This window comes from Girardinichthys multiradiatus, chromosome 1 (assembly GCF_021462225.1).
Source record: "Girardinichthys multiradiatus isolate DD_20200921_A chromosome 1, DD_fGirMul_XY1, whole genome shotgun sequence".
Lineage (NCBI taxonomy): Eukaryota > Metazoa > Chordata > Actinopteri > Cyprinodontiformes > Goodeidae > Girardinichthys > Girardinichthys multiradiatus.
Genome location: NC_061794.1, coordinates 25,110,644 through 25,123,880, shown reverse-complemented (window position 1 = coordinate 25,123,880; position 13,237 = coordinate 25,110,644). Strand labels below are relative to the sequence as shown.

The following is a 13,237-nucleotide window of genomic DNA, read 5'->3' as shown; positions in this document are numbered from 1 at the left end:
TTCAGTGTAGGACGAGGTGGGCTCAGCTTCATACTGTGGCGCAGTCTGAGAGGAGTAAAGGTTGTGAGGGGACGAAGAGGATGAAGTCTCTGCAGAAGAATCAGGGACGCACTGACCAGATGTTGGGAGCCATGGCTGACATGCTCACTTCCGTGGCAATGCCCAATCAACAATTGGTGAGTTGCAGCTTTGTTGTGGATCACTTTCTGTGTTTATGATCTTGTTTATGTGAAAGCATTGTTACCATAAATTAACGGAGGAAACCACACATATGGATGTATTGTTTTTCTGTGCTTGGAGAGCACAGCGTACATGATATCTCTGGCTTACTCTATTTAATCTAAGGCTAACTTTAATATATTTGCCATAACTTAGTTTTGCACCAAAAATGGTCAGACAAAAAGGGAGACGTCCTGTCCCTTTTCAGTGCTTTGCAGGAATTTTTGATGTTTCTAGGGAAGAGGAAGCAGAGTGGAGGGGAACAAAACGTGAGCATAAACAAAGTCATGATGTTTTTGTGTCTCTCTCAAATGCTTGCATAGCTATATTGATTCAACTCTACTTTCGCTAATCTTTACTTTTACAAAAAAGTAATCGCAACTCATTTGTTTCTCTATAGTATTTGTCACGCCAGTCACGATAACTGATGGATCTTTTCCAAAAGGTCATGTGTGTAGCACTATTGATAAGAAGTCAATTTAACATGTTTATGAGAAAATAAAAAATCTAATGAAAATAAAATTACAATAAGAACAAGAAATACAATAAAATAAAAAAATACAAGCATCACAGAAAAAATAAACTGTAAAAATCTCATTTGAAACAAATGGACATCTTAGAAGAAAAATATTCATGAAATAATCTTAATCTTTGATCTTTACGGGAAAATTGCATTAAATAACATTGTTTTAATCCTGTTTAACACTGATGTATAAACTTAAGTTACCACTTTTTCAATACAGTTCCAGTAAGGGACTGTAGTCTTGTTGTCGCACAGAAAAATAGTTGTCATCAGCATATTTATACAGATGTTGCAGTTTTGGCAATCTGAATTTTTTTTGGGTGTTTTTTTCTGTAGGGGGGGGGGGGGCAATATAGATACTGAATTAAACCCCATGTGATTTTTGTTAGCTCAGATTTGAATTTGTCAAGTGACAAAAGCATTCACTTCAATTTCTTGTCTTCTTGATGTAAATTATATTTCAAGAACTAAAGGATCCTGTCCTGGATGCTAAGCATGTACATCCAAACACATCTGGCAGCAGAAATCAGACATTCAGAGAGAAGATCCAGTGCATTTCTCTTTGAAGGTCTCTTTGAAAAGTGTTTATCATCATAAATCATTTACCCCCTGACAGACCATGAAAGTGAATCTAATCTGTTTGCCTGTCTGCAAAATGGAGATAACTCAGCTGGGCTTTGTCAATTTGTACTTTGGTGCTGCTGGGCTTTAAATACACACTAGAACTGCTTTCTCTGTGGCAAAAGTAGGGCCTCATTTCCATTGCATTCCTGCACTGTGTGTAATGGAGAACTGGATGAAAAAGATGCAGGGAATTGTGGAAAAAATCAGCCACTGGTATACTGTTCTGCGGTTTTGTGGCCATAAGTTCTCGGTGCAATCTTACAATCGCTTCCTCCTTGAAAGCAGAGCTCCCGTGCTGACAATGGCATCTCTGTGTGTAGCTCTCTGAGGGGGGTGAGGCGGACCTCCCATCAAGTGAGGCAGAAAAGGGACCTGTCCATGGCCAGTGGGACCAAGATGGGCCAGAGTGGGAACAACAGGCCATGACTACACAAAAATCAGAGGGGAGCGAAAAAACAGGTAAGACCTGAAATGGTGGCATTGGTTGTACTTTTATGACCCTAGACCTTCAGCACTCTTCAAACATCAGCCCTCACCAAACCAGTCAGAGCAGAGCAATGTGCCGAAACAGAAACTTCAAGATTTATCTTTGATTTATTGTTGGAAATGTCTGAGATTTTTCTGCAGTACTGTCTAAAAAGGGCACTGACAATGATTTACACAAAAGCAAACAAACATACAGCCCCAATGTGTTCCAACAGGGGTCAGGGCGATAAACATGCCTGGATCTACCAGTGTTGTTGTGCAAAATTAAGTAGCAGCCAGACATGCTGGCCATATGTGAATCAAAACACGCCCAAATCCCATCTGCCATATCTGATGAAGGTCATTAGGCAATAATAACTTCAGGGAAAGCATCAGATTGGAGACACCTGAGTTAGTGGTTTACTTTTATTAAACACCACCCTCTGGATCCTCTATTAGGGCTTATGGCAGTAAATTACTTTGGGATAATTTACCATCCATGAGTTTGTGTGAGAGATAAAGAGAGTTCTTGTGCGTACATATACACAAGCAATTCTTTCCAGATGGGGCAAGAAAACACTCTCAGCTGCCTCCCTTCCCCTTTCTGCTTCATCAGTCAGGGTGCAACTTCTTTTCATTTTGCAGCAGAAGGCTTGCGTGTGTTGTGAGTTTTCCCAGAGTGAAAAGAACAAAAGAGAGCTTTGTAGCTGGATCTGGGTTTGGGTTAGAAGGTGTGTGTGTGTCTGTGTATACATATATATAAGATATATATATATATAACGCCTGTATCCGTTAGAGACCCGTCGTCCGCCGCCAGCAACATGAAAGAGTTATATTCTATGCATTTTATTTAAATATTAGAGAAACCTACTGGATATTCACTGTATTCAGTGTTCTTAAAAATAACAGACAAACTTGTACTTTTAGGAGCAAAATTTGATCATTCGAAACAGTTTACTTAATCTTGGTTTAAAATAGTAAATATCAAAACAAAACCATTTAGTTTCCCAGCCTAAAGAGTGCAAGTTTAAGTCATAATGGTGTACACTGTGCAGAAAATCCCGGGCTTTGTCCATATCAGGTTTTGAGGGAAAGAGCATGTGTCCTCTTGGGAGAGAAAGAGATACAGAGGACTCCCGGACTGCACCGCATGTCTGTGTGTGACCTTAAAAGGACAAAGATTAACCTGAAGCTGCATCACATTGGATTACCAAAGCCAGAGATTAGATAGCATTCGCTTCACTCAGGTGACTGGCTCTGTCATGTCTTGCTGGACTTTTGCAGAGCTGCAAGAGACGAGTGTGAGGTGTTTGATTTACATTTCTAGTTTTTAAATATAGAAATATTTTGTATCTGATTAAGTATTAGATAGATTAAAAAATGTAAATTGATACTGATAGGAATGACTGGTGTACTGTACATAAAAAGAAAATGGCTACAATAGAACGATATGATACCAATAAATTCTTAACGTTACAAATGTAAGTACTTTATTTTTATTTTTGTTAAACCCCCCTGTAATGTAAGTTCTGTATGACTTTTTTAATTTAGCCTGAGTGATATTAACTGTTATTGGCACAAATACAGTACTTCTTCTGATATTTAACCCATCACCTCTCTTTATTAAGTTACCTACTGCTTTGACATTGATCAACCTGTTTTAAAAGGTATCCTTGCGGCCATTATCCTCTCTAGATATATGCATTTATATATATTTAAATCCTTTTAAACTGGCAGTATTGATCAAGTTATTGAGAAACAACACAGGCAGTAAATCTATTACTGCCTGTGTTGTCTCACAGGCAGAAATAGATTTTTGAGGGCTATTTTTGACATATGGGAACAAAAAGTCAGACATCTTTAGCACATTAATTACCTTTAATATCAATTAAAAAGCTTAGCACTGATTGCCTTTATGTAACACTAACCCAGTCTTTGTGAACTCTGCTTCAGACTTTCTTTTTTTCTCTTTACTCTAGGAGGAAATCCGAGGCCTTTTAGCTGCTGGACAGCAGGTCCTTGAAAGTATGTTTTTATTCCTGAGAAGGGAGAGTAGGAGCTACAGCTCTTTTAATGCAAACAGGTGCTGGCTGTGAACGAAAAATTACGCTTTCGTTACAGATGGAAGTGAACCAGAACAACAAAGCATGAGCAGTTACAGAGGCAGTTTAAGCTCCCTGTACAAAATATTTATTTCTTTTCTGCTTTATATAACAAAGGAATAATTTATTTGTTATACATAGTTTATATAACAAATAAATAACAATAACAGGTCTTTGAAATGCAAATGATTGTGTTAGCTTTTTTAGTTGTATGACTAACCGACTAACTGAGCATTATAATCTCCAGTGGAAATCCTGCAAATCTTGTTCTCTTTCATGAATTCTTTACACATTATCCATAGGGCTTTTTGTAGCGCCTTATTTATAGCTGTGAAGCTGGGTTGAGTTAGCTGAGTTAGTTTGAATGCACAGGTCATTCAAAGAAACCTCACAGGTCACTGTACAACAAAGCAGTGGAGATTTTCCTCACAAAATAACATGGAAGAAGTAGATGGAGGCAGAGGATGACTGCATATAAGTAAAACTTTATTGTCACACATGTGCATTTACAGTACTGGTCAGAAGCTTACATACACTCATAATGGGCATTGATTTCATATGAATTATAGGTTTATTATAGATTTATTTAAACCGTACTTTTCCAGGGTATAATATGACAGAACAAAAACCTTGAACTGGTTTTAAAAATAAGCATTTGGTGCTCAAATTTGACCTTAATGCAAATATACTGTAATCAACACAAGGTCAAAATTATTCAATCAGGCTTAAAAAGTCAATAACATTTGGACCATTAAACCAATCTACTTATCAGAAATTGTATAGCTTGTTTGAACTCGTCTGTTTCCTGAAATGGTACCTGGCTTTTAAGTGCGAGGTCACTGCCAGTCCAAAGCCTTATTGTTAGGCTTCTTTATCCATTTCATAACTAGTTTGAAGTGTGTTTAGGATCCTTTGTTCTGTTAAAATATCCAGTTGTGACCAGGTTTCTCTCATGTAAACCAACCTTATCTCCGATGAGAAGTAATTGGTCAGAATAATTACGAGCAACTTAAAAACCATAAAGGTTGAAGCAAATCATGAAGAGGCTGGAAATCACATGTCCCTGTCCATAGTGAAGGGGTTTTATACAACCATGAACTAAGAAGGTCCCAAGACCCTCAAGCACAACTGACATTTGGGGCCCACATGGGGAAGCCACACATATCCTAGGGGAAAGTTATGCAGTAAAATCAGACAAAGATTGATCTAGTTAGCCACACTGAGAAGAAGAATGTTTGGAGAAGTCAAACTAAGGCTTTTAAACCTAAAAACAGACAACGCTTGACCAGGTGAAACATGGTGGTGGTGCTATCATAGTGAGGCTCTGTTAGGTAGCCAATACTACTGGTGCATAATACTTTGTTGGTGGCATAATGAAATAAAGGTTACCTCCAAATTCCACAACTTTACCTCAAATCAACTGCTGGTGAGAACTTGAACATAACTGGTTGTTCCTTCAGTACAAAGATCTCAAACACGCCTCTAAACTGGTTGTGGCATGAATAAAACAGGCTAAAATTAAGCTATAAATGGAGCTGACGTCAAAACTATTGGAAATGGATGCACTATGATTAAAAGCTGTATCTGTGTCTGATAGCCAACCAATTTAAATAAGTTCTAAATACGTTCTGGTAATGGAGTAGTGGTCAAAAATCTATCCATTATTCCAGAACATTGTTAATGGCTGATAAAAGTGTCTGGTCTCGGTAAAACACATTCAATCAAAAATATTGGTGGGGTTTTATGTATATATTTGAGCCTGAGTGAATTAATATGATCCTGTGGGGATTATAGAGAATCCAAAATATATTGAAACTTGTTTTTAAACTTCATTTGAGTTGTTTATTGTATAATTATTCTACACTGTAAAAAGAATGATCCAAATATATCTTTAAACCTGTTATGACATTTATGTAAAGCATGAAAGTATGTATAAAATATTCCTTACAGATATTTGTACAAACCTTAAATCTCTTAGCTATGCTACAATTTACTAAATGATTTTGGCTCAACCCATGTGGCTACATAGCAGTTGCTATAATGTAGAATAAATGATACCGTTCTGGGGTTTTGAATGGGTTTAGTTAACCTTTTATCCTTTGGGCAGCGTTTTACAACAGACCACACCTCTGAACAGAGCCAGCAGCAGTCCCAGACTCTCATTCTGCTGCTAGAGCAGGTTTACCAGTCCAGCTCCATGAGGATATGAAGAAAGGTGTGTGGAGGTGAAGTAGAGGGGTTTCTCTGAGTCTAGAAGAAGAATATTCTTATAAGTTCCAGTTTAAATCATTTTAATGCTTTGCTAATAAAAAGAGCTGAAAAAAGGATATTTCTGCTGGAGCAGATCTCAGGATGTATGCTGAAAGGCAGCTGTGTCATATGAGTGCTGTATATGCCATGAGAAACAAGTCTACATGGTGGATGCACATCCCCTGTGTGTTATGTGGAGCTCACACTGTCAGGAAAGCACTGCTTGATGAGGGAGGTTCTTAGAGGCACTAGCGATGAGATGCTCTCACACTTGCCTGCATACCCATACACTATCGACACACTTGCCAGTTTCCATGGTTTATGCTTACACTGTGGCTGTGGCCTAATGGATAAAAACCACAGCTCTCTGCAGCACATAGCAAAAAAGAACAGGATAGTTACCCTGATGTATTTTCTATGATGGAAACAGAGCCAAAAAACATTGAGGAAAAAAAGATCTTCCTAAAAACAGCTTGTTCAGAATGCCAGTTTTCCTTAATTGGAGCTCAGTTTAGAAATGAGGGGAGGGAGAAAAGAAAAGGGAGGCATAGGAACTAAAGAGGAAAAGCAATAGAGAAGGAGTTTGGAAAGTTAAATGTAAGTGAGTATACTTTGGCAGGGTTTCAGCTGGCTGATGGGGTGAGGAGAGGCTAATGTCAAGAGGGGGTTGGTGAACACACTCAATAAGTAACTGCAGATCTGCTGAAGTGAGAATTGCTATTCTGATATCCAAGCCACTTCTGTAGCCTAAAGGTCTGAACTTTATTACTGCAGATTAAGAATACCTTATTTTTTTTAATGCATTCCAGGAGTGTCACATCAAATGAAAATTAGTGAAACACATTTGGTTAAAGTCATGAATCACTTCCTATCAGAACACACCCTGTGAATGCCTGTGCAGCTGCTTGGCATTAGGTAGAAAATAATCAAAACGTTTTTGTGTATTAGATGTTTAACCCATGTATTAAAAGAGTATGTATGTATTAAAGTATTAAAGACAATTTCACACTGAATATATATTTATAGCTTTTGTTCAGCTGTCCAAATCTGCACAGGTCTATGTGTGCAGATGATTCATATTTAATGTATTTGTATGTGTTTGAGAGTGTGTTTGTTGAGGGGTGGATGTGGAAAGGAGAAGGGGCCCCATCTTCTACATAAAAGCCAGAGGAGGAACATATTTTCCATATTTCTCAGAACATTGTCATCTTTGCTCATCTCTGCAGGGGCTAATTTTGGTGTTTATTTATTAAAAGACTCCAATCCATATGGCAGAAGAGACACTGCTTTGGTGTTAAATGTCAGGGCTCCTGCACAGAAACAGCAATCTGAGTCAAAACGAAAAGTTTGATTCTGGATGAGGACTACATCACAGGTGCGGCAATTTCTTATTTAATAATCACCAAGCAAATACACAAGCAAATCATTAAAGTTAGCTCTGGAAATGTACTTCATTCGTTCATTTACATAAAAAAATGTTAATGGAATGAGCTGATATAAACTTAATTTATATACACTATATTGCCCAAAGTAATGGGTCACAGCAACAAATCAATGAATTCTGGTGTTACAATCACTTCTGTGGTTGCAGGTGTATAAAGTTTGGTGTAGAGAAACTTGACTGGCCTGCTCAGAGTCCTGACCTCAACCTTCTTGAACACCTTTGGGAAGAATTAGAGCAGAGGCTACAATTCTAGATTTCTCATCTAACCATGAACACCCCCTGAACCTTTTAGTAGATGAATAGTTAAAGTTGCTATTGCTGGCAACGGTGTGTCCATCAACAACAACAAATTGGGCCTTATAGATTAAGAATTGGATGTCACCAAAGTTCGTGTTCATGTAAAAGATGAAGATCATCAGCATATTGTGAAATTTGACCCAGGCTGCCTGATGATCTTGCCCAATAAAAAGCTTGTATAACTGTGTTGCACCACTTCTGTTTTTCTGTATTTATCTTTGATTACGTAAGCTGTGTTGTTCGAGGTCTTCAGATCAAGCAGATTTTCTAACAAAAATGCTGAATCACTTGGTGCGCCAATAGGTGGCAATAACGCTGACATTATCCAACTATTCAAATACTACAAATTGTCTCCAGAGTTGGAAACCATATTTTTTTTGTGTTGATTTACAATTTCTTCTCACTGATTAACTGTTTTAGACAGAAAACACTAAACAATGATGACAACAACAAAAGTTCTATTATTGTGGTTTCATGACCAAAAAACATACTAACTTGTTTTAAGTAGATCACTTGTATTGCTCAAAATCTCTATTTGTAGAGTCCACATGGACTAAAAGGTTTAGCATTTTGCTCAAGGAAGGTTCCTTAATTAGAAAACAAACTGGAATCTATGAGACAATTAAGACTTAAACCAGTCTGATGCTTGCCCTTTAGTCAAAATACCACGTTAAATCTTTGTTGATTGAATATTTTAATGTCAGTTTGTAACAGACTGTGTCAAGCAAAGCACTGACAGGACAAATATAGACCTAAGTCTATTGTGAAGGACTAGGAAGAGATCATTGGTAATTATCACCAGTGCTGTTTCTGTGACACGATGATATCTAAATCCAAACTCACACAATTGATTAGCAGCAGTTCTTAAATGAGAAAAAGATTTAATGTTAGTCTATGATATTCTAAGTTTCTAAAGAGTATGTTTATAAATCAGTTAAAATCCTCCATTACACCCATTAAATCTGGATTCATTAGGTCTAAAAGGAAACAGTATTATGTGAAAACATCTATTAAAATGCCAAAGGGTAGTTGCTGAAAGCACTGTAGCACTGTTGGACTCAGAGAATGTGAACCCCTCTGGTTCAACAGCTGTTGTTTATAGATATTGACTTTGATGTCATATATTATCTAACTAATAAAAAATATGATGTGTAACATAGAAGAAATAGTGCTCATGAAGTTATCATCACTAGATTTATTGAATGCCAAACCCAACTAAACTTAAACAGTCAACTTAAGCAGTTCCAGCTTTGTACAGGCCTCTTATGTAGTCGTATTAACAGCTTATCTTTCCAGTTTGAGTGAAAGTTGTTTTAGTGAGTTTTTACCATCCATGAGTTTTCTTTTTGAACATTTTTGAATGAAGCAAGGACACAGACTCCTCCTACTGATTTCCTTCCCTTTTAGCAGGGCAACATTCTCCAAGGTTGCACGTTTTCTATTTGAGGAAGGACGGTTGCCTCCTCATTTGATATTACGAATAAAAATGTGTAGAGAAGATAATGAATACATGAATTCTATATTTTGAGTTTCAATACAGTCAGAAAATTCAGATTCAAAATTTAAAGTGAATTTCTGGGTGGACAACATTTAATAAGAAAGAAATGTGTTTTTATTTTAGTTTAGATAAGAAAAATAGATACTTTAAAGAGCTATAACTAAACTAATGCTAAAGCCTTCAGTTCTTGTAAATTTTTTTCTGAATGTCATTGTGTTTCTAGTGTTTGGCAATTCTGTTCCTGACTTTTTGTCAGTGTAGTCACCCTCCACTTGTACTGATGTTTCTTATTCATTTATGCATGTATCTTACATTGAGTTTATGGGCAGTTGGCAAATAGAAAATGATTAGAAAATGGCCGCAACTCCTTCTTATTTGCCCGTGAGTTAAAGAATGTGAAGATCCAAATAGCTGGTGTGATTTCATTAGATCTCCAAACGTAAGATAAACCGGGACTGATATTTGATAAGAAATTACCATTTAAAGATTTATTGTGATGAAAACTTGACACTTTTAAAGCAGAGCTAAACCCTGACCTAAACTACAAACTGCAGTTAGGATGAAAAGGTGTGAAACAATCTTGAAGTACTCTGATATTTTAAAGGTGTAATACAGTTGAAGTTATAAGTAATCAAACTTGTCTAATACTTGTGCTTCCCATTGAGATAAGAATAAGAGGATAAGTGGCACAGAATTAAAATGTACCTGTGAATGTACAGTGCAGCGCTTTATAATAATGGTTATTCTAACTTAAATGCACATTGCCCTGCATTTACGTCACACATTTTCAATGTTGCTCAATACCGAAAATAATTTGTTGCTCTACCTTCACCGTTTTGCCTCTGTCTTTATTTGAGCTAATATATTCTGGTATGTCTGTTCTAGTGTTAAATACGTTGCCTTGCAGGCCTCTTTGAATCTCCCACAACCTAGCAGCATTTAACATCCATATCACTCACTAGACCAATGGAAATATTTTCCAACACTGCTCAATAATCCTTGCTCCCTTAGTCACGGCTGCTTAAAGCATCCCTTATAAGCAAAGAAATGCTGAGGCATGGATGGAGAGAGTGGGAGCTTTTTGTATCTGAGAAGAGGGAAGGTGCAGAGTGTGACAACGAGCGTGCTAACTGAGCCTGAGAATAGATGACTTATTTATCACTGTGGGGTTTCTCCGTTGCAGAACTTTCTTCTCCTTCATGTTACAGCTGCTTTGGGTTCTCTTTATGTTTGTAAGTGAAGACACAGGGGGACTCTTGTGCAAGTGGGCAAGTTGTGTAATGGATGTGTGTGTGCATCCTGCTTGTGAGGATAATGGGTGAGGCTTCTCTGTTTGGTCTGTCCCCTATAGATGACAGAGGCATCCTGATAGCAGTCTACCCCCACCCCATCGCTGGGACGAGATGTAAGCACATGACATGTGCTTTGATGCTTGTGGTGCTTGGGTTCTTGCTGATCCTCACCTGTCTCTTCTTCCTAGCTATGCTCAAAGGGAAATATGTGTGGGGGCTGCAATCTACCTGTGTACCATTCCAGGAATTAGTTGGTGATTTATGCACACCCGGTGGTTGTTTCTGAAGGAAGAAAATGTTGCAAAATTAAAGTCATATTACACATTGAGTCATAATGTGAACAGCTTCATGCTTGAGAATGCTGTTTCCAAGACAGAATGTCATAGCATTTTATGAAACCTTTTTCATTTTTCTCCCTGCTGTCTTGAGTTATTTACTCGAGGGAGCATGTTTTACTTTACAGACCCACTCTGATTTCATCTGTAGGAAAAGCTAAAAATGTAAACTGTGTTTCTTGTGTTGTGATGTGACGTTCGCATCTAAATATGGTTGGCTTTGTTTTTTCAACATTGTTGGAAACTGCATATTTCTTGTCTTGATTTTGAAATGCAGAACTCCTCTGCAAGGTGTTCACGTGTTTCTGGAACCAGACTCAAATAAGATACTTGAACAACTACAAAAAGGTTTGTAAATCAAATAGGAGATTTTCCAAGAGTTGGAAATGTGTAAAGGACCCACTGTAAAGATGCTGATGAGAGGAAGACATATTAATTATTTTTAAAGAAATGTAATCAGATTCACTTATAAGTCTGATTGACCTTTATGAGCATTCTGGTTCTAAATATTTGCTTCAGTCTGACAAAGGTATTGATGTACCTGCCAAGTTTTTCTTAACTGTTCAAACCTTTGAGCAAATCTGATTGTCAGTGTGTGTTTAGGAGTAAAATAAATTATGTAAGGTTATTGTACATAGCTCAGGATCTGTAAGCCTGTTTTAAGAGATGTGATAATGTAGATGGTTTGGTGGTTTGTTCATAAGGATGTTGTAATTATGTAATATGTTTTTTTTTTTTTTAGCAATACATAACACACCCCATGTGTTTCTGGAAACTTATAGGTTAGCTTCCTAGAATGTAGAGATTACTATCCAGAAACTAAGAGGGTACATTGTAGGAACTTATGGGTTAGAGGTTGCTACTTATAGCTAACATGTTATTTGCAGACGTTTGGTGGTTACTTCCCTGAAACTTGCAGGTGGCTTTCCCATAACTTACCGATTACGTCTCCTGAACTTATAGAAACCTGCAAGTTCAGAAAGTAACTGGTAAATTTACCATTACTTTGCTCAAATTTACAGGGTGCATTTCAAGAACCTGTAGGTTGCTTTCCCAGAACTCAGAGATTTCCTTCATGCAACTTAGAGGTTACCTTACGGACTTTACCAGAAGTTAAACATTACTTTTCCAGAAGAGGTTATACTTTAGGAACCTATATGTTGCTTTTCTGGAATTTCGAGATAGTTACTCAGTCAGTCATTTTCTACCGCTTCTTCCATAGTGGTTTGCGGGGAAGCTGGTGCCTAACTCCAGCAGTCTATGGGCGGGAGGCGTGGTACACCCAGGACAGGTCGCCATTCAATCGCAGGCCACACAGACACACACAGGACAGACAACCACTGACACACTTATTCACACCTAAGGGCAATTTAGAGAGACTAATTAACCTAACAGTCAGTTTCTTGTTGTGGGAGGAAGCCAGAGTACCCGAAGAGAACCAACGCATACACTGGGAGAAAATGCAAACTCCATGCAGAAAGACCCCCGACCAGGAGTCAAACCCAGGACCTTCCTGCTCTCTGACCAACAGTGTTACCAACTGCGCCACCATGCAGCCCATTTACGAGACAACTTTCAGTATTATGGAATCACTTTTCTGAAACTTATGTTACTATTTTTGGGCTTTACACGTTGCTTTCCCATAGCTTTGAGATTACTTTCCGTGAATTTAGAGGTTACTTTCTCAGAACTTTACTTTTCAAGCAGAGGTTATACTCTTACAGGTTATTGTTCTGGAATGTACAGGGTACTGTTCAGGACTTCCTGATACTTATAGGTTACCGTCAATAAGCTTACATGATGCTTTCCCAAAATTTTGAGATTACTTTCCCTGAACTTTGTGGTATTGTTCTACTCCTATCAGTTTACTGTCCTGGAAATCTATGGGAATCTCTGGGATATTTTAATGTATAAGGGTACATTGCAAACTGCCATTAAATGTCCTGTCAAATGAACAATAGATAATATACCAAGGGTCAATAAAAGAAACTGAAAACTTACAGCAAAATGAATATTTGGTAATAATTGCACTGTCTTGGCAAAAAAACATACAAACAAACAAAAGAAAAACTACAAATAAGTTGTGGAATGTAATAATTCAATAATTATCTGGTAATACTTAAGTACATATTTATATATTTGGGCAAATTCATAATAGCTTTATCTTAAACAACAATCAACATAGACA

General features: G+C 37.5%; 1 protein-coding gene across 3 annotated transcripts in view; it reads left to right on the top strand.

Annotated features, from left to right (window-relative positions):
• The first annotated feature begins 44 nt into the window (after window positions 1–44).
• Window positions 45–13,237, top strand: part of arhgef25a (Rho guanine nucleotide exchange factor (GEF) 25a) — a 74,591-nt gene continuing 61,398 nt past the window's right edge. For all 3 annotated transcript variants that reach the window (XM_047365461.1, XM_047365450.1, XM_047365440.1), the window contains exons 1-2: window positions 45–176; window positions 1,687–1,825. In XM_047365461.1, coding sequence (XP_047221417.1) covers window positions 81–176; window positions 1,687–1,825 — 235 coding nt within the window. In that variant the 5' untranslated portion in view covers window positions 45–80. The remainder of the gene's footprint in view (window positions 177–1,686; window positions 1,826–13,237) is intronic.